This window comes from Sphaeramia orbicularis, chromosome 5 (assembly GCF_902148855.1).
Source record: "Sphaeramia orbicularis chromosome 5, fSphaOr1.1, whole genome shotgun sequence".
Classification (NCBI taxonomy): Eukaryota; Metazoa; Chordata; class Actinopteri; order Kurtiformes; family Apogonidae; genus Sphaeramia; species Sphaeramia orbicularis.
The window spans coordinates 25,244,358-25,267,979 of NC_043961.1; the positions used below are offsets into that span (position 1 = coordinate 25,244,358).

Below are 23,622 nucleotides of genomic sequence, written 5' to 3' on the forward strand. Positions count from 1 at the left end.
TCCAACACATATAACCTTGGCAGCATAAATATAAAATACCACAATAATGATAAACAGCTGTTGAAATGAATGAGCCCAAATCATATACATGACAGATAATTAACTTAAAGGGACTTGTAAGACAAAAAATAAGACTATTAATTGTTCCCTTTATAAGTAGAGCCTGGTTAATAGAAAAAAATAAGTATAATCTTTAATCTATTTGATAATGTTAATTGTTAATCTGGTGTTGCACAGAAAGACTGTTCTACAAATTTCTGTGCGACTTGCAATTGTGTAACTGAACTCAGCTGTTTGTGCAGTATTTTACACAGGCCAATATGCAAAACAGACTGATAAGGACCAAGGAAAATATATAGAGTGACAAACTTTGGTTTTGCACAGCCATGTTCAAGTGTTGAAATGTGCAGTAGCATGCACTCTTATAGAATAAAGCGACATGAGGACTTTATGTTCACTTCACATTTGAAGTCTCAATTGTCTCAAATGAGTGATTCTTTAGCAGCATCCTAGATTATTAGTTTCTAAAAGTTGTTAAATCTGGATATCAAACTACCAATATTAAACATAAGTGGAAAAATTTACAACAATAAAATATAATAATAATAATAATAATAATAATAATAATAATAATAATAATAATAATAATAATAATAATATATTTATAATATAATAATATGTTTTGTACTGTTAATGTTGTTTGTTCAAGGATATTGTGCTTTTGTTAAGACAAAAAAAGTCTCTGTTTAGTTTAGTTTATTAGTTTGATCCCCATTAGCTGCTGCACACCACAGCAGCTACTCTTCCTGGGGTCATCGACAACACATAAACAAAGCACCACAATTTCCCACAACTCACTCAACAAACAGGATGTACATACACTCAACACAACAACACAAAAACCAAAAATCAACAACAGCACACAATACAAAACAATTACAATAACAATGATAATACCAACAACAACAGAAAAAAAAGAATAAATAAACCAAAAATCAGAAACAAACAATAAAAACATAAAATAAAAATAAAAACAAATAAAAAAAATTTAAAAAATAAAATAAAATAAAGGACACCAGGTTAAAGTAAAGAAGGATAAAGTAAAAGTGCAGGAAACACAAGATTCACTGTCTTCATATGTGGATGTATGGAGACTTAAGATAGACAGAGATTTGTAAAATGTCCGAAGTTGAAGTGCAGCAACAAAAAAAAAAGGCAAAAATAACAACTTTAGAAGATGCACTTAACACAGCTCTAGTCTATGTTATACTGTATAGATAAATTAAATTAAAGAAACGTAGTTTTATTAAGGATTCATTGGATCAGTGGAGCTATGAGGATATAGGTCAATAAGCAAACAAGGGAGGAGACAGAGCTGTGAACGCGATGCGCGCTCCCGATAATAAACCTCTGACGCCTTCATCCGGGAACTACTACGAACTCGCTCTCCAACATGGCGGCGTCAGGTGAGGTTTATGTGGGTGAACGATCTGGGTCGGTTGGGGGAAATTTCAGAGGGTTATACTTTGGTTTGGTAAATTACACGGAGTTTAAGAACTATTAATACCTTGTCTTATTGTTCCGCGTCAATGTCCCGCGTGTGTGAGTGGGTTTCGTCCGTTGTTTTGGCCCGTGAAAGACGCAGCGGCTGGAGGAAGGCAAATGAACGAAGCAACGACTTGCACAATCTGAACATTTTAACCTGCTGATTACACGTGTTTTTTTCACAAGGAAACACTCGTTGTGATGCTTTAGGTGTCTACTTTTGATCTCGTACGTTATTATGCGTATGGGCCAAAGCGTGACATGTTATAAAATGTTTCTAACTGCGTGCAGTGCTGGCACATTGTATATCTGTAGCGGGGCTCGCCGTGGCGCTCGGAGCAGATAAGCACCGGGCGCAAGCGCGTTTGTTGGAGGAGGGGTTGGGCCGAGGAGCCCTGGCTACCCGAGGAGTCTCCCCACGTGTGCAGCCTGGCTCCCTGATATCGGTGTTTGATGAACCGGGGCAGCTGGGCCGCTTGGGTCACATCCTAAACACTTGAATAGCAGCTTCACAACTTTGAGCCGTCCCGTCCGTCCCGCCGGCCACGTCTTGTTCCAATGATGGCGCACTTGGATCCAGGCGCTGCGACGTGAGCTAGGCCCTAAAACCTAGCCAGCTAAGCAGGGATACTTCCCCCGTCAGCAGTCCTTTGCTGACTAAGCCCGCATAAGCACAAAGACAAAAGCGACCCACATAGCTAGCAAGTCATTAACATCATGTTTAAGTTAGCACAACAATAACTGTTGGCCTAAACAGCTGTTATACAACTATGGTTAGCTGAAGTTATGTAGCCACAAGTTAACATTACGTAGCTTCTAGTTTCGTTTGTCATAATGGTTGCGCAGCGTTGGGAAAACCACTAAATGAATTGGATATTATTCATGTTTTCATGGCTCAAAAGTAGGCGAAGCCTGTCGCTCAGGCATGCCAGTTGTAAACAGTGACTTTGCATTATGCACGAGGTGTAAACCATCTGTGTGTATGTTTTGTAACGTTGTGTGTAAAGAATGTCCTGACTGCAAGGTTTTTTCAACAAAGCTCACTGCCAGCTTTGTCGATCCCCCTTTTCTGCCGCAGACCAAAACAAACCAGACCTGTTCTGTGCTCAGAGCTGTGTGTGAAGCCCCATGGGCAGCTCTTAACCTGTTTGCCATTCAGACCATCACTATGAGGAATGTTCTGCAACAGATGCATGACTTATTGATTGCCACTAAAAAAACAGCACTGAAAATATGCAGGGAAAGTAAAACTTGGTGTTTTAACCATGCCAAAGAATTTGCACCTTGCTTTCTGAGGATGAACAATAGAGGTGAAGTGTTTTTTGACCTGCTGCACAGTGACAGTTTGATAGGCAGACCACTCCCCATTTGTTGACTCTCCCATGCAAAAAGAGGTCAGTTTTTATCTGGCCCAGTAGACAACATCATACTACTTAGCACTGCAAATTGTCTTTGCATGGTCTGTCATGCAGCTGTCCTAATGAAGTGTTCTGTAAACTCATGTATTTGATGTGTTACTTTTATTGCCATGTTTACTTATATTACACCACATAGTGCTCTGGATAGTAGTTCAAATTCAGTATAACGGATATTTCCTCCGTTTTAGCAGAGGCTTTTTTGGTGGAGTCTTTTGTTTAGATTATTATTTCTGGTAACTGAGTTTATACTTTGTGTATGTCATCCTTCCAGCTAAGAAGAAGAATAAGAAGGGGAAGACCCTTACTTTGACCGACTTTCTGGCAGAGGACAGTGGAGGTAGCGGTGTGGCCCCCAGTTACCCTACTAAGTCTACAAGCTGGGCAGATGAGACCGATGACCTGGATGGAGATGGTAAGCGCTTGATGAAACACACTCTTGTATTTTATATATATTTTTTATATTGAATTCTTTCTCTTTGGCTCATTCACTGAACAGGAGAGAAATGAAAATGCAGTTTAACAGGTAGTGCAGTAAAGTATGTGCTCTGGCTCTTGGTTGAGTGCAAATCCACTTTGTTTCATGTGTACATATGTTGTGACTTGAAGCATACTCTGCCTGTCACTACTTTTTCAGTTTTGTTTTTCATGTAGTTATTTATAAGCTGTGTACTTTTGGAGGTACTAAATCCTGTTGCACAGAAAGTAGTGTAATACTACCATTATTCCAAAACTTTGCTCCACAATAACAAGAGTCAATCTTTTTCTGCAACTTCTTGTTGTAAAATCTCAAAGTTTGCCTGTTGTTTTCTTAACAAATTAAAAGCCACGCCTGCACTGTGATTCAGTTTTTTTACGAAATCTATAACATTCATATGCAGGTTGGCTGATGGCTGTTGAAAATAAAAACACTTTACAATGTTGGCTTAAGGGATAAAAACATCAGCATCTGTAGAATAAGAAATTCTACTATTTGCTACTCTGCATATTATCACCTTTGTCCTCTGATGGCAGTTTCTCCAACTCTTTCCCTGCTTCCACATACATTTTAATTAAGCACAGGGCACAGTTGGGGGATAATGAATATTCTGGGTGAAAAAAATACTTTAAGATAGTAGATTGTAGCTGATACATAACTGTTTGGGAGTCCAAAAACCAACTTTACAGTTTCTAAATGATGTCTACAAAAAAAAGTGACAGCCGATTGATTTTCATTGTTTTAAAAGACTATATTTGATGTCCACATTTACATTTTTGTCTAATACTTCACCTGCCTAAGAGAGTACTGGTTTATGTCACAACCTTAATGATTATAGGTTTTAAACATTATTACACTTGTAATTATTCACTCCAAGCACGATATTGGGATAATATTCAATCATTTGTGCTTGACAGATTATTTTGATTACCAGCCAGGTTTTGAGAATTGACCCCACGTAACCATAAAAGACCATTTTTTTCCCTGCCATTTCTACAAAACACGTCAAATCACTATACATATCTAGGATGTAGCTGTTATTTGAAACTACTTGAAAGAGCAAATACTATCATTTGCTCATTCTCAGTTTAAAATAGGGTATTATTTTGATTTTAAGTTTACCCTACGTAACCATGTTCCTATCCAAATTTTCACATATTCATCCTTTGAAGAAAAACATAAGTTGTCTTGGAGTTCTGTTGTATTTAGAGACTTGGGCTTTACTTAAACTTAGACCTTTAAGTCATATTTTGATAAGTTTTCAGTCAAAAAATTTTAAATTTAGTCCAAAATCTTTCTAGTCAAACTCGAATGAATTCTTGCAGTTGTGCTCTGAAAAGTAAAAGATTTTCCTGAAGATGTGTATCAAGGTTAAAATACCATGTCTTGCATATTGGGAAGTTGAATCATAATTACAGATTATTGATCTTGGTTTGGGTTCATGCATTATCAGTACATGTAGTGGCTGAAATGTATGAAACGAGTTTCTTTTCTGAAGTACGAATAATTTATCATGCGCAATTGTAGTATTTTCTATGTTCAATTTATGAACATAAGGACTTTTGGCAGTAAAAGTTCTGCCTATTTTATGGGAAGTCACTGCAGAATCTATATTTTTGGTTTCCCCCCACAGTGGTGGCTTCTTTCGTCAGTTGCAGCTTTAAACTTGTGAAAGACATTGAACACATGGTTACTGACCATGTTTTTGCTGAGGTTGAAGCTCCTGCACCTTCATCATCAACCAGGGCTAGCTTGCTGAAGTTGTTAGCTAAGGACTTCAGAGCCATTTGATAAGGATTCAGGGACTTACAATAAGGATCTACCTACCTGTAAAAACCACTCAATAACTACAAATGGCATATTGCTGCTGAACAAGAATACGGACTTTTGCATGAAATACGTGTAGTCATATGGATATTGAACATTTTTGCTTGGACTCTATAAATAGCGATGTGCAATCTATGTGCTATATATTGTTTTTGTTATAACAAATAAAATATATGCCTGTCAGGGCATTTTGTGACCTTGTTTTATTATGGTTTTGCTTTTAATTTGATTGCAGTTTATATGTATAAGAGTTTAGGTATTTAATACGTCAAGTGAAAACAGCAACTTTTGATGAGCTGAAAAATGTGCCAATTGTTGATGTAGTTTTTTTTACCCTACGTAACAGATGTTTTTCATAAACATTTTGGTGAAAATGGCTGAAATTGACAGATGTCTTTGCATGGCCTCAGAGTACTTGAAATACCCTTTCTGTCCATGTGTTACACTTATATGCTAGGTAAATGTAGGCAGACTCATTATCAGCTGAACATTTTTGTTACCCTACGTAACTGCTTGACCATGCCCCAAACTTCCACAGTTGCATCACATTTATATGTTGCTTTTTTTTCTATGGTAAAATGCATCCTGCTGGACATCATGTGATAGTGAACCTTTGACATGTTGTCTTTAAGTCCCGTCACATCATGATGACTTTACTTGTCCATGTTTCATGGTATACTGTATGTGTTTATATGGTTTTACTCCAATATCCGTCCTATCAGGACAAGAACATTTATTTTAGAGCAAGAAAGGCACTTGTTTATTTATTGAGTTATTATTATTTATTAAGTACATGAAAATGACTTTTTGACATTGCAGGGATCAAGCAGAAACTAATGGGGTGTTGGTGTAATTAAAGCAAGGTTAATATAAGTTGTTTGACTTTCTTTTTTTCTGTTTTCATCCTTACAGTCTCAACTTCATGGCACACAGAGGAAGATACGTACCGGGCACCACCAATCGACCGTTCTATCCTGCCTACAGCACCGCGATCTGCACGAGAACCTAATATTGACCGGTCCCGGCTGCCCCGTAGCCCGCCTTACACGGCCTTCCTGGGCAATCTACCTTATGATGTCACTGAGGACTCGATCAAAGACTTTTTCCGCGGCTTGGCAGTAGGTGTTGCTCACATTAAGCAGCTGTTAGAATGTATTCCTCCGTTTACAGGAACTGCACATATGTTTTTTTGATCCATCACTTTCAGCCATTAATGTGCATACTACTGTGTTTATGATTACTCTTTTTTGGGCAAAGTGTCTTCTGCTGCTTACATCAAGAAGACTTTGCCTATTCAGATTAGTGGTCTCCACATAGATCCTAATCTGTCACTTGACCTCTCCAGATCAGTGCAGTGCGTCTGCCTCGAGAGCCCAGTAACCCAGAGAGGCTGAAGGGCTTTGGCTATGCTGAATTTGACGATGTGGAATCCCTGCTGAGGGCTCTTAGTCTCAATGAGGAGGTGAGTGGGTCATAGTTTGTTACTCTTACCAGTCTTGAAATAAAATATGAAATCATACCAAAAAGTTGAACTACTTTCACTTTTTTCTTTATGCTAACAGAACTTGGGAAACAGGAGGATCCGTGTGGATATTGCAGACCAGTCTAATGATAAAGGTGCTCTTTCAACTTTGTGCTGTTTTTACACATAGTGTAGTCTGACACGCAAGAAGTAGTCAGTAAAGCCTAACATTGTTTAAGCAACTCATTTGGTATTTTCCTCCCTTTTCATTTGTCTGTTAACATTTTAGAAGTACCTCTCACTATGTAAAATGGCAGCTGCAAAGCAAGTACCTACTTACAACTACACATTGAAAGTGGCCAGTTTTGGCAAAAGATTGGATCATCCAAGAAGTTGGGCATTATTTGTGGTGGTTTCTTTTGTAGGGATTTGTCCATTTTGATGCTAGGTTTAACTTCCCCACAGGCACGAGCCAAAATATGATCAAAGAAACTCGCCCACTAATATTTAATAAAACCACCATTGCTACATCTTCGGCTTTGCGTCATCAAAGATGATTGTAATTGGTTTTAAGAAATACAAACAAAACAGTTTCCCCACTATTCCATAATGATATTGGGTTTAGCCGGACCTTTCTCCATTGCTGGCACAACACCAAAAGGAAGTGTGCACATAGGTCTTACTCTGCTTTAAATAGTACACTATTTGTAGATACTATTTAAAGGTTCCACTCAGGCTCTGTAGCTTTTTATCAGATGACAGTTCTGCTTTTAATTATAGTATTTTGGTAAATTCACTGAATAATATATCTAATGTATATCCACTTCAAACTTCCAGAGAGAGACAATGGACCTATGGGCGGTCGAGACCGGGGTGGTCGGATGGCAGACATGGGTCCTGATAAGACAGACAGCGACTGGAGGGCTCGGCCCAGTGCAGACGCAGATGATGGCCCCCCCAGAAGAGATGATGCCTTTGGAGAGAGTGAGTCAAACATGGTTCAGCTGATACTTTGTCATTCACATTTCATGCTAGTAACTGTTATTTCCAAACCTGATCCAGAGTAAAAATGCTTTTCCTTCATTTAACTTTAATAACCCATTACAAGGTCTTTTTATGAGTCTAAGCCTAACAAAGTAACACCTTTATCCGGTCCAAATTTTGCAGGATCACGAGATCGTTATGAGTCAGATCGTTACAGAGATGGACCACGGCGAGACAATGATCGCTACGATAGTGGAAGAGACCGCTATCGGGATCGCTACGACGACAGGGATCGCAGGGATCGTTATGATGACAGGGATCGCAGAGATTATGATAGAGGAGGTGAGCTGGTTTGTTCATTTGTGTTGAGCGTTGGTTTCAGAATGTTTTTAATATCCATGTTGCATGGCGTAATGTTTTCTTGTGTATTTTTTCATCTGTCAATTTCAAGGTTATGACTCTCGTGGTGGTGGAGGAGGTCGTCGTGCCTTTGGCAGTGGCTTCCGACGTGATTATGATGACAGTCGGGGTAGCAATGATCGCTATGGCGACCGAGATCGTTATGGAGACCGTGATGACCGGTACGAGAGACGGGATGACAGGCGTGAGGAAAGAGGTGTGGAATAATTATACTTGATCACTATGACATTCCTTTTAGAATCAGCCATTCATTTTATTTGTTTTAGTCCGATTCTGTTAACGCTATTTTCTGAGAGTTGCAGCTTGTAGACTATATTGATTGTAACATTTCCTTTGCCCTTCTCAGCTCCTCAGCAGAGACCCAAACTCAACCTGAAGCCTCGTAGCGTGCCCAAGGACGAGGAGGGTGGTGGTGGTGGCGGTGGTGGCGGCGGCGGCGGCGGTGGCGGTGGTACTTCTCCTGGAGTTGCTCCGGCTTCCAGCAGCAGGGCCTCGTCTATCTTTGGTGGTGCCAAGCCAGTTGACACAGCAGCCAAGGAGAGGGAGGTAGAAGAGAGGCTGAAGAAAGAGGAAGAGAGGCTGCAGAGGCAGCTGGAGGAGGACAAAGGTCGAGGCTCTGACAGGAAGATGCGAGACAGGTCAGAGATTCTTTTTACACTTTAAGTCTGCATTTCCTTAATATGTTTATGTCCTAAATGAAAGTTTATAATTATTAGGCTTCGGTAGTCATTAGTCTTAAGTTCAAATTTGTGAAATTTTTTGCCACAGACATTTTTTCTAATTTTATTCATCCATCTTTTGCCAGTGTGAGTCAGGTGCTTCTGTGTGAAAGTACACATTTCTGATGGTCCACATCTTAAACAACCACTAAAACTAATGCTGCTACCAGAGGACACAGTTCAGCTGAACATGCACATCTATGAGCAAAATCAAACTTTCTCTTATCCTATTCTGTATGCACTCATTTGTCAGTTTATTACTGTGATGTATAATCAATTCTTGTATTAAAAATATTTGACTTGTTTTCTAGACGTATTGGTCCTTACATCATAATAGGATCAAGAATTGAAACTGTGTCACTTTAAATCTGTGTCAGTAAGTCCAAAAGTTTTAAATATCTTTTCCTAAATTTTGATGTCAGAGTAGCTTAATGTTATTTTACACGTTATTGGCAAATTTAAGTGATTTTCCTGTGGGAACCGCGTGTTAAGCACTTTGGCATAAACCTTGTCAAAATCAGTGACATTTTGATGAAACCGTGGTACCGGGCACATTTTAAAATATTTTTGGTCAAAATTTTATTTTATGCAATCATCATCCTTACTATGTTTAAGTACTTACAAATACCTACTGAAATATGTAACACACATTGATATAGGTTATATACGTACAATGTTAGAGCCCATTGAACACGAAACATGTAACTGTATCACTGCTTGAACTGACCCTGAAGTCAGTCATAATCATATTGCTACATAAAACTTACCACTTGGCAACATTTATACTGACCTGCAATGGATAGATAATATGATTTGTGTGAATTCAGTTGAAAATGTGGTTAAAAGTTATCTTGAAAACATCTTAAAGCATTATTTGTTTGATACCTGTTGGTACCTGATTTTTACCCCTCGGCCAAGGGATATTGTAATTGTTTTGTTGTCTGTCCATTCAATGACATAATCGCATTATCTGAAGAATGCATTGATATATTTGCACCAAATTTATACTGTGGATGCATGTTGGCATGGAGCAGTAGTCTATTGAAAATAGGTGACCATGACCTACTTTTTCAAGGTCAAATGGCCTAGTGCAGTTCTAATGTTTGAGGACTTTCAAATCTGAATATCTATTTAATAAGTTTTACACAAAGACAATCTAATCTAAATTAAATGGCCGTAACTTTCAACAGAATCTTACACTATATTTAGCCGGGGGGTATTAAAAGTGTGCAGCACGTTATGTTTTATTATGTGGTTTAAGAAGTATAGAGTCAGCTGTTGCGTACAATCCCCTTGGTGTTTGTGTATCCTACTTGTTGTTTAAAAAGAAGTTGCTTTTTTATTTTAATGAGGGATTATAGTTTTTTAATGCTGAAATTTACGAACAGTATATTTATGTAAGATTTGTTTGTTATTCAGAGACCCGAGCTGGCGCACTGAAGAGTCTCATACTGAGCGATCTCGTACAGGAAGTGAGTCTTCACAGCAAGGAAGCACTTCTGGAAGAGGTGAGATGTCTTCTTTTGACTTTGTTGGAGCTAGTCTTTAGGGGGCTGGTTTGTTTTTTGTACACCAGATGACATCTTTGATGAGTGTCTCCATTGTTTCTGCTTTTTCTGAATATAAATCTTTGTCATAAGTAGAATTTATAGCCTCCTTGAAACAACTTTCTCCATTTTTAATCCACCAGGGTCACGGTGTAGAGATAGTGAACGGTCTGGGGAGAACGAGGTTTTCGGTGGAAAAGAAGGTGAGCCTGTTTCCCCTGGGGCCTCCTCACATCCCCCATCTACCAGCTCCTCCAAGGAGCCACTTAAGGTGATGCCTGCTCCTCCTCCTAAGGAGAATGCATGGGCCAAGAGAAGTGCAGCCAGCACAGGTTCCAGTGAGGGTGATGGGCGTCAACCAGTCTCTCCAGTTTCCCCCAGTGGTTCAGCTCCATCTAAGCTCAGGTAAGAAATGGCTCAAACATAGTGTACACTGGGAGACTGGGTAGATATTAACTGTACAGAACTGAATAGCAATGGCAGTATGAAGACAACAACAAATGATTTGCCAAATGGTTCCCTGCACGCCCACCAATAACTCTAAAAATGCTTGGAGTGTGCAAAGTAAAAATAAATTGAAAATATTCTGTATATCTTCCACTGACTGACTTAATTTCTCTTTAGCTCAAGCCCTGCTGATGAAAAAGGATCGGGAAAAGGTAAGGCCTGCTGATGAGTTTCCACAATGAGGATTAAATGTAGCTATAATTATATATCCTCATAAAGGTCCTCATACCCAAGACAATCATGAGAAGAAAACAAACCAGACTTTATATGTAATAAAAGAAACCTGCAATGAGGCCAAAATACCGCAGATCTTTACACCTGACAAATATGCAATGAATTATATAATTGCAGTGTTAATGGAAATTCAGTTACATGTTTTAAGTACCGTGCAATGATGTGAACTGCATGAGTGAGAATGTCTTTTTATCGATTTTTATTATTTTATTCTATATTTTTATTTGATACTGAATAGAAGAACTTTTGTGGCAAAACCAGTCAAATAATAAATGGATAACTGAGCTTATGGAAAAGTTTCCCAACATCTGACAGCCAATTTGCATCTGAGTTTGTGTTGGAAAATAGACAACATCTCCGTATTTGTTGTAGGACTTGGGTTTCTTGTTTGACAGCTTCAGTTAAGTGTGACAAAACCTGCGTAAAGATACTAAAGACATGTTTGTCTGCAGAAAGGAAGATTGTAGTAGACCATTATATCTTAGGTTCAACTGCTACAGACACGCAACTCATCATTGGTGCTCAATTTAGAAAGAAATGCATCCCCTGAGTAATGAAAATAACTAATAGTATAGTGCAGAGTGAGATAAGACCAGAATTCATAAAAATGTGAGATGCAGACAGAAGATGGTATTGGGGTCTCCAGTGTCCGCTGCATTTGAATGGTTGAGTTAGACCGTTTTGGAAATCTTTGGCAGATTTTGCAAAGAAATTTCATAGTTAAAAGAAGTGGGTTCCAGTGTACGAGCTCAGCTTGCAATCAAGCAGTCATGCACGTGTCACTTAGCCCCACATCAGTGACTAACACTTTTTAAATCCAACCCAGTGGCTTTTTACGCTGCCATGTGTTGTGAGTGTAGTCTACTGTTTTAAGTCCAACGTCCTCACTTCATTCAACTGTCTGGCTTCTCCTTTAAGATGAGAACAAGGCTGACGGTGTGCGTCGGGACCGGGGGCCCCCACGTGCACGAGGGGGGCCTGCAGGGCCTGGAGCAGGGCGGGGCAGAGGAGAAGGGCCCAACAGAGACCGAAGAAAGGAGGCAGACAGGTCAGCCACCCAGAGCTAGGAACTGTAAAGTTTTTAATAAGCGAGGGAGGACAATTCCTGGGCATCTGTAAAGAGTGGCCTGTGCTTAGTGACACAACTGGTGATGCATTAATTGTTGCTGGTGTTGTGGACACTAGAAATAGCAAAGACTGACCACTTAGTAAGCACTGTTCTTAAAGGGGCCACGTAACCTTTAAGTATTAAGTCTCAAATGATGAAAGTGAGCATAGTATGTGCTCCCTTGGTGCAGTGTCTTTTTTTCGTTGGTGTGTGTGAGGACTTTTGCGGTGCTGAGCTTTAAATTTGACCTCAGTGTTCGTTCCGATTGTAGAAAGGACAACAGACGAGACCGAGACTCCCGACCACCACCAGAGCCAAAGAAATACGAAGAAACCCCAACTCCTGTAAGTGCCCCACTTCACAACTCCAACCAAAACCGCCCTATACATTTGTAGATCCTCCTCATGTATAGGGTATAGAGCAGGGTATAGAGCAGGGGTCAGCAACCCTGGTCCTAGAGAGCCACTATCCTGCATGTTTTAGATGTATCCCTCTTCCAACACACCTGATTCAAATGATAAGCCTATCATCAAGCTCTGCAGAAGCCTGAGAATGACCATCAGGTGTGCTGGAAGAGGGAAACATCTAAAACATACAGGATAGTGGCTCTCTAGCACCAGGGTTGCTGACCCCTGGTATGGAGGATTTGTGCCAGGTCTTAAAAAGTCTTAAATTTAACTTGTAGGAACCATTGTTATATATTTGTTAGTATAGTTTAGCTACTGTTCTGACCTTCATTCTCTTTGTCCTTTTGTCAGAAGTTCAGCTCAGCCAGTAAATACGCCGCTTTGCTAATGGATGGAGACCAAGGAGACGACGGTGAGGACGTCGAATAGAACGAAATTAAATGAGGCTGAAGAGTGCAAGAAGAGGAGATGAACGACAAACGCAGAAAAATTAATCACATAGCTTATGAAAAATCTCCTCACACAGGAAAAGGCTCCTGGGAGGACATCACTCCCTCCCTCCTTTCCTCCATCAAACCTGTCCTTTACATTCAAAGCACCCACCACCCCCCCGCCCCACCTTGAGGACTTTTCAGGTTCTAAAGAATAGTCACATACTCGACTTGTTTTAAATGGAAAAAAGGAGTAGATGACACTCATGGAAATTATGATGGATAAAATTGAATTAATTGTAATAAATAAATGGAAAAAGTGGGGAAAAAATTGAATTTGTATATTTGTGGATCACAGATGTGTTCAGGATGAGGCTTACGACAACATGTAGCATACTGAATGTTTTTTATTATTTCTATTTTTGACCTGTTGACTTATTGGACTTTAGACAAATTTTAGTTAAAAGGCATAAAAGCTATTCATTACCTTTTTATTCAATAGGAAATTTCATATTAAAAAATTCTTTGAAATCAATCTTAGAAAATGTTAGTCAAGAATCCTGTCTTCCAATACTAACAATCATGAATGTTAATACTGGCTACTAATTTAAAACTATTTGTCAGTCATTTATGCTTCCTTCAAGAAGTCTTTTTGTTTTTAATTCAGCTGCTTTCACAGTGTTACACAAGAGGACTATGTAGAGCATGAAGGATTCAAGATTGCAGGATTGACTGTTCGCAGAGACTGAGGGAAAAGCTGCCGTCGCAATGAGAATCAATCAAGTGCCATTACTATTACCCCTAATCGTTGTACAAATGTCTCTTTCTACAATTTCTGATGAAATAATCGCTTCGATTAAAGGCTCATATGGTCTGCTTTCTAGCCGTCGTAGGATTCTGCACAGCTGTCTAAATCATTTACTCTTCCTAAAGTGAGGAATACAAATATTTGGGGAAAGTCTGGAATTGCCTATGGTAGGGTTTGAGGATTTCCATGAAGATTAAGTGAACATGTCTTCCAATTTTCAATAAATTGGGGTCATTATGTACATTGAAATAGTATGTGGTCATTGTATAACTACTGCGTGCACAACGGGAGGACGGAAACCTCAACAGTTGATGTGTAAAAGACTCATTTAATTTTATTCTCTTTAAAAAGTTTGCATACTCAGGCTGGTTTCGTTGCTTGAATTAATTTTAATAGGCTCCATACTCCTGTGACATGCAGAAGAGATTATACGCAGCATTTTATGAGAAACAGTGGGCTGTTACATCATCAGATATATCACTTTTATAGTCTACAACCAAATACCTCGTAGTTACGGACCTCCTGGTGTGGTCTATGAGGCAGAATGTTACCTCAGTGTTTCTTCAGTCTTGGCCCCCCGTGGAGGGCCGGGCTCCAGGTGGCAGCTGGTCAGGATCCTGCTGAGCCTCGCGTCACACACACACACACTCACATTCAGGACTGCATAAAGATACTGAAGAGCAGGCACTGCTTTGCAGAGACTGATGATAAAGTATCAGTGTTTAATCAGTAGAACTGTGTCAAAATAGATGAATGATACAGGCTGCTGAAGCCTATCAGCGTCTGCTTTCATTCCTGTTTTTAAACTACCTCATTTTGGTTTTATGGCACAATCTTAAGGTTTCTTGTTCATGTTAAACTTATGTGGCTTCACAGTAAAACAAAAGGTCATACATTTGTACACTTAATCTATATATCAATATACCAGTGTTGGGTTATTAAGCTGGTGTCACAATGTTCTATTTTTTTTTATTTTTTTATTAACTTCTGGCCTCTGAAAAAAAACATTAGATAATATAGGCCAAGCAGCACAACAAATGTAATTCTTCACAGTAGCAGAGTCAGCTGATCCATGGGTTTAGTGTGTGTATTCGACACACCCTCCACCAGCCACCTGACCCTTTGTGCCGTGTGAATCAGCAACTGCTCCACACAGGCTATATCCTGTCTGGTCTTCAAGTTTACATCATAAACAATAGATTCTTAAATAATTATGGGGTACTTTTTCATGTAAACAGAAGTTATAACCAACTACAGCATGCTTCTACTCAATTTACGATACAAACTCGGCTCAGAAGTTTACCATCTGAAAAACCCTCAATTCTTTAGACTTAAAGCGACTTTGTTGAGCTAAAGATGGATGCATGTTGATGGTTTGTCGCCATATTTAGCCTCCAACCATGAATTTGTTTCAGCTTTAAAACTAAAGACTGCTTTGTAGCATCTAACTGGGAGCTAAAAACATGGTTTTAGAAAGAGCTTATTGTTGGAGATTTTCCCCTCACAACCCCAAAAACCTCGCTGCTTAAAGCAGTATTTTGTCTGGAGAACCCAGTTGGAGGAAATACAGTTGTGTATGTGTTACAGAGAGGGAGCTGTAGTGTGAAGGAATTTAACTAGGAGCGCAGATCTAAGATTTAAGTACAGAGCCAATCTTTGTTTTCATTTCAGTACAGAGTTCATGCGACTGAAGGAATAAAAGAGGACATTAATGTTGCTGTCATGTGTCTCCTACCTCCTGTAAAACTACAACAGAGGGAGATACAGAGCTATAAGTAAAGTAAATGTAGTTTTTTGTTAAAAAGTCTCACTCTTGAGCCTTTTTCTTCCAGTTTTATCAAAATTAATGCAAGCCCACACTATGTTCTCATGTGCAATAGGGATGACGTGTTTATAAGAAGCACTATCTAATAATCACTCCTTCATGAGGAAGAGGAGAGTGAGAGGGGTTGAAGTGAATCCAAGGAAAGGGGAAGGGCCTGACATCAACAAGCCAAAACAGCTGCCCCCTTCTCCCCCATGGAGAGACAGCAAGAGGAGCCTGATGACGTGAGGAAACAAGAGAGGAGAGGGCAAGACCGGTGGGGTCTGCAAGCGTGGACGGCATACGAGACACGTTAGAAGGTCTACAGAGGCTGAGGTGAAGAGAAGGAGGAATTGGCAAGTTAAAGGGGGAAGGGAAATGAGAGGTGGCGAGAGTATGCTTGCATGCTTTCAGAGTGAGGATAGCCAGAGAGCAGGGGACAGGGGAGGTTGTAAGAGGAGAGGGGGGAAAGACTGGAAGGTCTGTGCTCGGTGACACTTCTTGGATAGGTTGTAAGAGGAGAGGAGGTAAAGGGGGGGAAAAAAGTCATCTGGGGTGCATTTCGAGGCCGGGCAGGCTGTCAGAGTGAGAGAGGGAAAGAGAGAGAGAGGTGTAAGGAGTCACTGGGGAAAGAAGGGAACATGCTGGAGAGGTCCACATGAAGGCATTAGCTGCAGCACGAACATAAGGAGGCCCTCCAAACATGAAGCTGTGAGAGGAGGAAAAAAGAACAGCACGGCTTGGTTTTAAGAAGGCCATCTGATTAAGGTCTACGCTGCAATTTGAAGCAAAAAGAGGCTGGAAGGATGGGCTGCATTCACAGCACGAGCACTGGCAGGATGAAGAAGCTGGGACCTGACACAGGAGGAAGCCCCATCAAAGAAAACCCTGAGGTGCATCCTGAGATTCTTCAACTAGCAGAGGTCAGTCAGAAACTGCCCCTTAGGGATACACTGATTACAAACAGCAGAAACGCTTTGTTTATGATCATATATGTAGAGTAACAGAAAAGAGTAAAGTCTAAATGAAAATAAACGGCACAAAGGATCAGGATTATAATACTGACTGTCAAAAGTTGAACTACCATCCAGTCACAGGCCAGGATGTTTGGTCCGTCTGTTATTTGACTCAGCAGGAAATACTATGTTTAATTGTTTGATTCTACATTCCTATCACATATTATTTGCAGACATCAACCAAAGGAATCCAGAGAATTACCACAAGATTTCCAAATTAGTCAACTCCAAAGTGACTGTGCTCTCTTACAAAAGCTTCCTCCTCTTTTGTCAGCATTTATCAGAACAGAAGCAACTCATGCCGCACATGCTTGCATACCAGAGGATACACATGTGGCTTACAGGTCCCTTTTAGACCTTCAACAGAGGTCTGAAGTGCACACAGTGATAGAAGCCACATTCGTTGCCACTAAGCAACAAAAGAAAGAAATCTATTAGCATCAATTAGTGATGCCTTTACATACTAACTGTTCCCATGGGGCGCAAAGTAATCAGGGACATGGGATGAGGTAGGAAAAAACAGACACAAGCAGCACCGGATGATCCATTTGATCGCTGTTAATCATGTCCCCAGGGGCCAAGGTTCAAAAGGAAGTGGTATAGGTTACTCTCTGGTTTGGATGCGCCGTCTGCCTGTCTGCCGACTATTTAGGAACAGCGCATAAGTATGGATTTAAGACCAACTCAAGCATGTAAAGCCTCTGGAGGACTTTTATAGAGTCGAAAATAAAAAGTGTCTGTTGGCTTAGCACCAAGGTTACACACTATAACGTATCCATTCTCACATATCATGGTAAATCACACTGTGGCATGCGAGCTGCACATAAGAGTAAGACAACAAAGAGGCCAAAGCACGTCACTATTTTGTCAAGTGATCAAATAGTTTTCCTCCTAGAATTAAACCTAAATGTGACAATGTGGGTGTTTGCATAGTTTCACACAACGCTGAGGTCTTTTTGGAACCAACGTGTTATTCAGATCACATTTGGCCTCAAATCCCAAAAGCCCTGATTGTGTGTCTGTCTGAGTCTCTAACTGTGTGTGTGTGTGTGTGTGTGTGTGTGTGTAAGTGTCTGACTGAGCCAAATTATGATAACATAGTCCCTCCTGAATGGGTGGACTCAGCAGTGGAGAGGAATGAAATGTGTCATACATGCATACAGTCCAGGAGACTCTTATTTTGTTTATACTGTCTGTTTTTTTCCGGTCTCTCTCTCTCTCTCTCTCTCTCTCTCTCTCTCTTTTTTTCCACACACACACACTTCCCACACCTATTTTCAGCACTTTCATGGCTGTTTAGCTTCTACTCATGTAGGCACACCGTTATAAATACCCACCAGGACTGGAGTATACCACCTGCTCCCGTCCCTTCCTGACAGTGTGTGTGTGTGTGTGTGTGTGTGTGTGTGTTACCAATAGCTAGAGGTTGTGACTCTGTGGCTCCTGCTCTAAAGCATGTCATCACAAGTGAGGTGTTACTGAAAAAAACATTCATTCAGGCTCAGACATTTAGTGCCAAGGGGCTGTGTCACTGTACTCTGTATTCATTTACACTGAGCGTATGTGTGTGTGTGTGTGTGTGGTGTAGCTTCAACTCTATAAAAATGATCTATATCATATATTTTTTTCTGCACTCAAGACACATGACAGAACAATTTCAGCGATGCCTGTATTATTACACAGTATTATCAATGTACTTTTAGCTTTAAACTGATCCCATCTTTATAAAACACATTTATAAATGGTTTTCAGAGATTTGCTATTTCCAAATGAAATGAATGTTCCTACTGCCGCTCGCTATTCAGAAACTAAAATGTCATTCAGAGTCAGTCATAAAGAAAGCCATTATGTCTGTGCCGGTGCCTGACCCTCTCCTCATCTCAGTGTTAGAAATGGAAGAGCTTCGGGCTCTGCAGTGGTCAGAGATGCTTCGAGAATGACATAGACGTTGGCTGCAAAAACCCAAATGGGTGGGGTTCTTAAATAGTGTAATGCAATGCTGCAATACTGCTGATAGTCAGGAGAGCCTCCGGAGACGGTATGTCCGCTCAGTTTAAGTTTTTTTTAAGGGTCTGCAAAGTACATGATGTGGTTTGACACGACGTCACATCACAGACTCCTGTCCGTTCTGCAGCAGTACAAAAAAACATCTGATGTCACTGTGAATTATGTTACATATATAATATACACTAAATAACAGGAACGCTGTTGCATATAAAAAGATTAATGATACACACGCACAAAACCCGCAACAAATTGCTCTGATCATCATTTACTGGTTTAAACAGAGTGTAAAGGATAATTTTCATATAATACTTCACATTCATAGTATTGTCTTCACCCTCACTTTCCTTCCTACTTCTCTGATTATTTTCAACTGTGAATTTGTATTTGGTACTCTTCTGATTATTAAATAAATGACATAAACAGAAACAGATGCTACTCCAAGTTTATATATAGTGTCAGGAATTTCAGCATTTTCATGAGGGCTAAAAACTTTTTTATGAAGTATCAGATCATTTTTCCTGTCTTCATTTTTTCCATTTGAGACTGAGCTGCTTTGGCTGTATTTTACCATCAGGTGGTGCTCTTGGCTCAGTCTGCATTTTAAGTAATACTGTCAAACTGACGCACTGACATCAACAGATGAGTAATCAAAGTAAGGTTTTGGCATAAAATGGATTGAAAGTGATCCAAAAGGAAATGTTAGAATAAGTTGTTCTTCACAGACCTTTAGATGGAGCTACTGCTGTGCTCACTGACCCAGAACCTGATTCTGGTTGTTCTATAACACTCACCGTCAACAGGGTTGTGCTATTATGTAATCAGACAACATTTAGATATTAGGAATAGATATGTCTCTATAATGACAAACACTTAGTGAAGAGTGGTGGAAATTCAACTGAATAAGAGACAAAGAGAAATTTGTCTTTGTGTATTTATTTAACTTACCTGCAGAAGGACCGAAACCAGCAAAATGTCACTCAGCGACTGCCAAGGAATCAGTAATTAATTAATTATTTAGAGTTCTTTCCCAGTAAAGGCACACTTCTATTAATCCATAAAGACCCACTGCTACTTTTGTGATGCTTCCAAAATATTTTTTCTCTATATTTAACCTTTTTTAAGTGAATTATCAACATTTATTATTATATTATCCTCTGTATTTTGTGGTTTTTCAGTGTAAATCCAGTATTTTCCAACATTTAATTTACTGATCATATAGATGTTCATTAAAACTCAGATTAAAGTTGAGGGTAATTCTTTTAGAAACAGAAAAAACTCAAGAAAAAGTGATATTTTCAGTAAAGATGTCAATAACTGAACATAAAACCAAGAGTCTCCATCCACTGCCATTGATCCAACTCCATGGGTTTTACTGGTGAATCAATGTTATAGAAGATGACGGTGTTTCCACGTTCTCTACGGAGCCTTTCAACGTCCAAATGGGTCATATCTGATGACCATGAAAAGATGACAAACTGCATTTTACACCAATTATTTACATGTATTAATAGGATCAGTGGATCAGAAATTGTTAAACATTTTAGATCAATAGATGGTTTTGGTTGCCAGTGGAGGTTTGGGTCTTTATGGGTTAAGGAACACAGAGCCTTTGATATATTAGAACATATGATGGTATATGTTCAACAGATGGTCCAGGTCCAGTACATCGGCCAAGCCTTACATCTCAGTACAGACCAAACACTGTTTTTACAAATATCAGTTCATTCATAATGTTTAAGGGTTGAAGTGATGTTCAGCAGGAGACGGAGTCGGTCAGTGGCTCCTACAAAACAATAGTGAAGTTCAGCTGAATATTAATAGTAGCTGTGTGATGTGCACTGAGTAATGACTAGGGTTTAGCTGTATATTTGTGCATAGAACCCATGATTTTCCATTTGCCCTCTACATAGAGTAAATTCTACAGTGTAGAAAGACTTAACACATTGATATACTATACATACATATATAACTTTACATATATATATATATAACTTTATATATATAAAGTCCTATATATAACTTTACAAATATTAATGTTATAACTAGCGCGTTGACCCATCTATAGCCTGTCCGTCCATGAGAGTGGATCTCTCCTTCACCGTGGTTCTCCCCGAGGTTTCTCTTTTCCCACTGGGTTTTTGGAGTTTTTCCTTGCCGAGAAGGAGGGTTTAATCCATTTCCTTCATCCAATGTTTATTTGACTGTTGTTTGTTTTCATATCCAACTAATTCTGTAAAGCCCTGTGAGGCAACCTTGTTGTGATATAGGGCTCTACAAATAAATCTGAACTGAATTGAATTGGGGAACCACGGGTTCTAGATTGTCTGATACAGTTCATTCCTTTACTTTCTTGGTAAATTCCACCGGCGTTTTCAGTTGAATAACCTCTCAGCTGGCATATTTGTTTCTGCACATGAAATTTGACACCATGGCAACATGCCTCTATTGTTTATCTGTTGCTAGGTAACCCTCTTCAATTCTATGATTCTACGATTCTGGACATAGCAACATGATTGGCCATTGGGAGGCCATTGTATTCCAAAATTACTAATATCTCCCAAAATATCGGTCTTATCAACTTGCTGTTTTCACTAGTCTCTTCCTTGACCAAAAGTACATAAGTATGCCAAACTGCAGCAGTCAAGTCTTTCCAGATTTTGTGTGATACCCGAGACACACACAGAGTCCACTTCCCTTTTATAATATAGATGGTATTTTTAACTCCCCTCACTATGTTATGTAATGTAGAATAAATGCTACAAAACACATGGAAGAGAAGAGAAGAGAAGAGAAGAGAAGAGAAGAGAAGAGAAGAGAAGAGAAGAGAAGAGAAGAGAAGAGAAGAGAAGAGAAGAGAGAGAAGAGAAGAGAAGAGAAGAGAAGAGAAGAGAAGAGAAGAGAAGAGAAGAGAAGAGAATAAAACACTAAACCTGCTGTTACTTATTCTAATACAAGGAGGGTGTTATTTTTTCCACTACAGTCACCAAGTCATGTTTGTTTTCTATGCAAAGAAAGACTTTCAAGAAAGTGTTGACAGTGGAAAAGTAAGCCAGTGTGAATTTGTAATGGAATTTCGATAGTTTGTTTTGGCTTTATGTAAATAGTGTGTCCCCCTTGCATTGGTTATCCCCTGTGCATTTATTCAACATTGTTTTGACAATGGAAGAGGCAATAAAAATGTAGATATTACAGCAATGCATGATGTAAATGTTGTCAGTTTGGGTCCCAGGGAGATTATTGTTTTGAGCCTTGAGATGAAAAAAGTCTCTTAAGGGAAATTCAATTGTCTTTTGGCTCAAAATAAAATAAAAATCTAAATTAAAACAAGCTATACATACACATTAGAATATGTCATCACATTTGACATTATTACCCTTAACTTTCATCTAACTCCTCAACTACTTTGCTAAAGGGTTGTTTAATTTTATGATGAATTATTCTATGTGGCGAAATGTTTTCCAGTACAAGTTGTAGCATTTTTTTTTAATAAAGTTATGCTGAGGTAAGTTGAGGTAGGATTATTTTGCATCTGACAGGTGATTTCAGGTTAGGTTTTATGTGTACAGCAACTCACTAAGGCACTGCATAAACCCAACTGATTTAACCTGAAAAACTCCCAGGTTATGTAATCATATTTGAAATGTAAATGACTGAAGGGGATGATGATATTCTGCCCTCAGATGGCCTCTTTTGTCAGGTTAATCGGTCTGGTTTTATATTTTACCAAAATCCTCTCACAGACTGCCACATTCAACACATGGAGCCAAAGTTTACAACTGAAGTATTCGTCATAACAGCACAACAAACACGTCAATACTCCACTGCCTCTTATCTGATCAATACATACGACATAATGGTAATGTGTCCCATTGATGCTCGTGAGCTCATCATGTAGTCTGTCCGGGTCAGTGACTAAAAGAAACATCCAACAAGGTTTTTACTACATGACAAAGAATTACACGATAAATGCATTAGAGATTTTCTTATGTAACTTCTGGTGTTTTTGAAGAGAAGAAAATATTACTATCACCCATAAAATCACAGGTTTCATAAGAATCTCAGAAAATAGTTTGAAACACCGAGAGAAATGACAATAGATTTGTTAATTTTTCTCATCAAATAGTCAAGCATTGCAAAAAAAAAAAAAAAAAAAAAAAAAAAAATGTCTTTTTATAGCTATTGAGACTCCTTCTGACTTCTTGTGTTGCTATGTTTTAAGTCTAGATTTCTGATAAATGTTTAATTTCTTTTGCAGCAGGAGGAATTTAGGTGACAGTTAGGGATGTGTTAATGGTTTTAATGTTAAATTTTAAACACTACAGTTTAAGTCTTTACTTTTTGGCGTGTAGTTTCCATCAACTAAGGCTGAAACTGCAGGTATTTTCTGAATGGCTGTGTATTATATTCAGCATTTAGGTTGTTGTTGTTGTTATTATGTAACAACTCTGCAAGTTTAAGGTAGATCTACATAATACATCAATTATGCATCTGTGTTCATAAAGCATTTAGAGTGTGTATGAAAAACAGAGCTCTTTCATAATGCATTGCAGTTAAGTGAAAGGATCACTCAAAGACGTCAGATAGTTCATCAACACAGTGATGCATAGTGTGAAAGAGTTTCCGACACCGGTTTACAGCCACCTTCACCTTCCAGAGTTAAATTCAATGCCCCTTCTGTCTGGAAAACCCATGCATCGGAAAAAGGGAGGAAAAAAAAGTTGAGAAATGTTATACAAGACGAGAGAAATGCATCGAGTCATTTAAGAGGAAAAGAAACACCAGTGTGTGCAGGTGGGATGTTTATGGCCCCCACCCCTTCAAATGCCTCACATACATACTCGTGTTTTCAAGCAAAGCATTGAATGACATTCATTAACTCTAACCACAACATACCAAAACATAA

At 39.1% G+C, this 23,622-nt stretch overlaps 2 protein-coding genes across 5 annotated transcripts in view; both read left to right on the forward strand.

Moving 5' to 3' along the window:
• Positions 1–1,386: 1,386 nt before the first annotated feature.
• On the forward strand, positions 1,387–14,135 carry eif4ba (eukaryotic translation initiation factor 4Ba). Of its 3 annotated transcripts, XM_030134213.1 has the most exons (15): positions 1,387–1,466; positions 3,235–3,375; positions 6,178–6,383; positions 6,611–6,727; positions 6,828–6,882; positions 7,565–7,711; positions 7,895–8,053; positions 8,163–8,327; positions 8,478–8,769; positions 10,270–10,358; positions 10,541–10,802; positions 11,022–11,056; positions 12,057–12,186; positions 12,518–12,590; positions 13,005–14,135. In XM_030134213.1, exons 1-15 carry the CDS (start codon positions 1,454–1,456, stop codon positions 13,080–13,082), a joined length of 1,962 nt encoding a protein of 653 aa, XP_029990073.1. In that variant the 5' UTR covers positions 1,387–1,453; the 3' UTR covers positions 13,083–14,135. The 3 variants fall into 3 exon arrangements, with proteins under 3 accessions (XP_029990073.1, XP_029990074.1, XP_029990075.1); XM_030134214.1 differs by lacking the exon at positions 12,057–12,186; XM_030134215.1 differs by lacking the exons at positions 12,057–12,186; positions 12,518–12,590.
• Positions 14,136–15,864: 1,729 nt separating this feature from the next.
• Positions 15,865–23,622, forward strand: part of LOC115419835 (tensin-2-like) — a 35,879-nt gene continuing 28,121 nt past the window's right edge. For both annotated transcript variants that reach the window (XM_030134873.1, XM_030134875.1), the window contains exon 1: positions 15,865–16,619. In XM_030134873.1, coding sequence (XP_029990733.1) covers positions 16,503–16,619 — 117 coding nt within the window. In that variant the 5' untranslated portion in view covers positions 15,865–16,502. The remainder of the gene's footprint in view (positions 16,620–23,622) is intronic.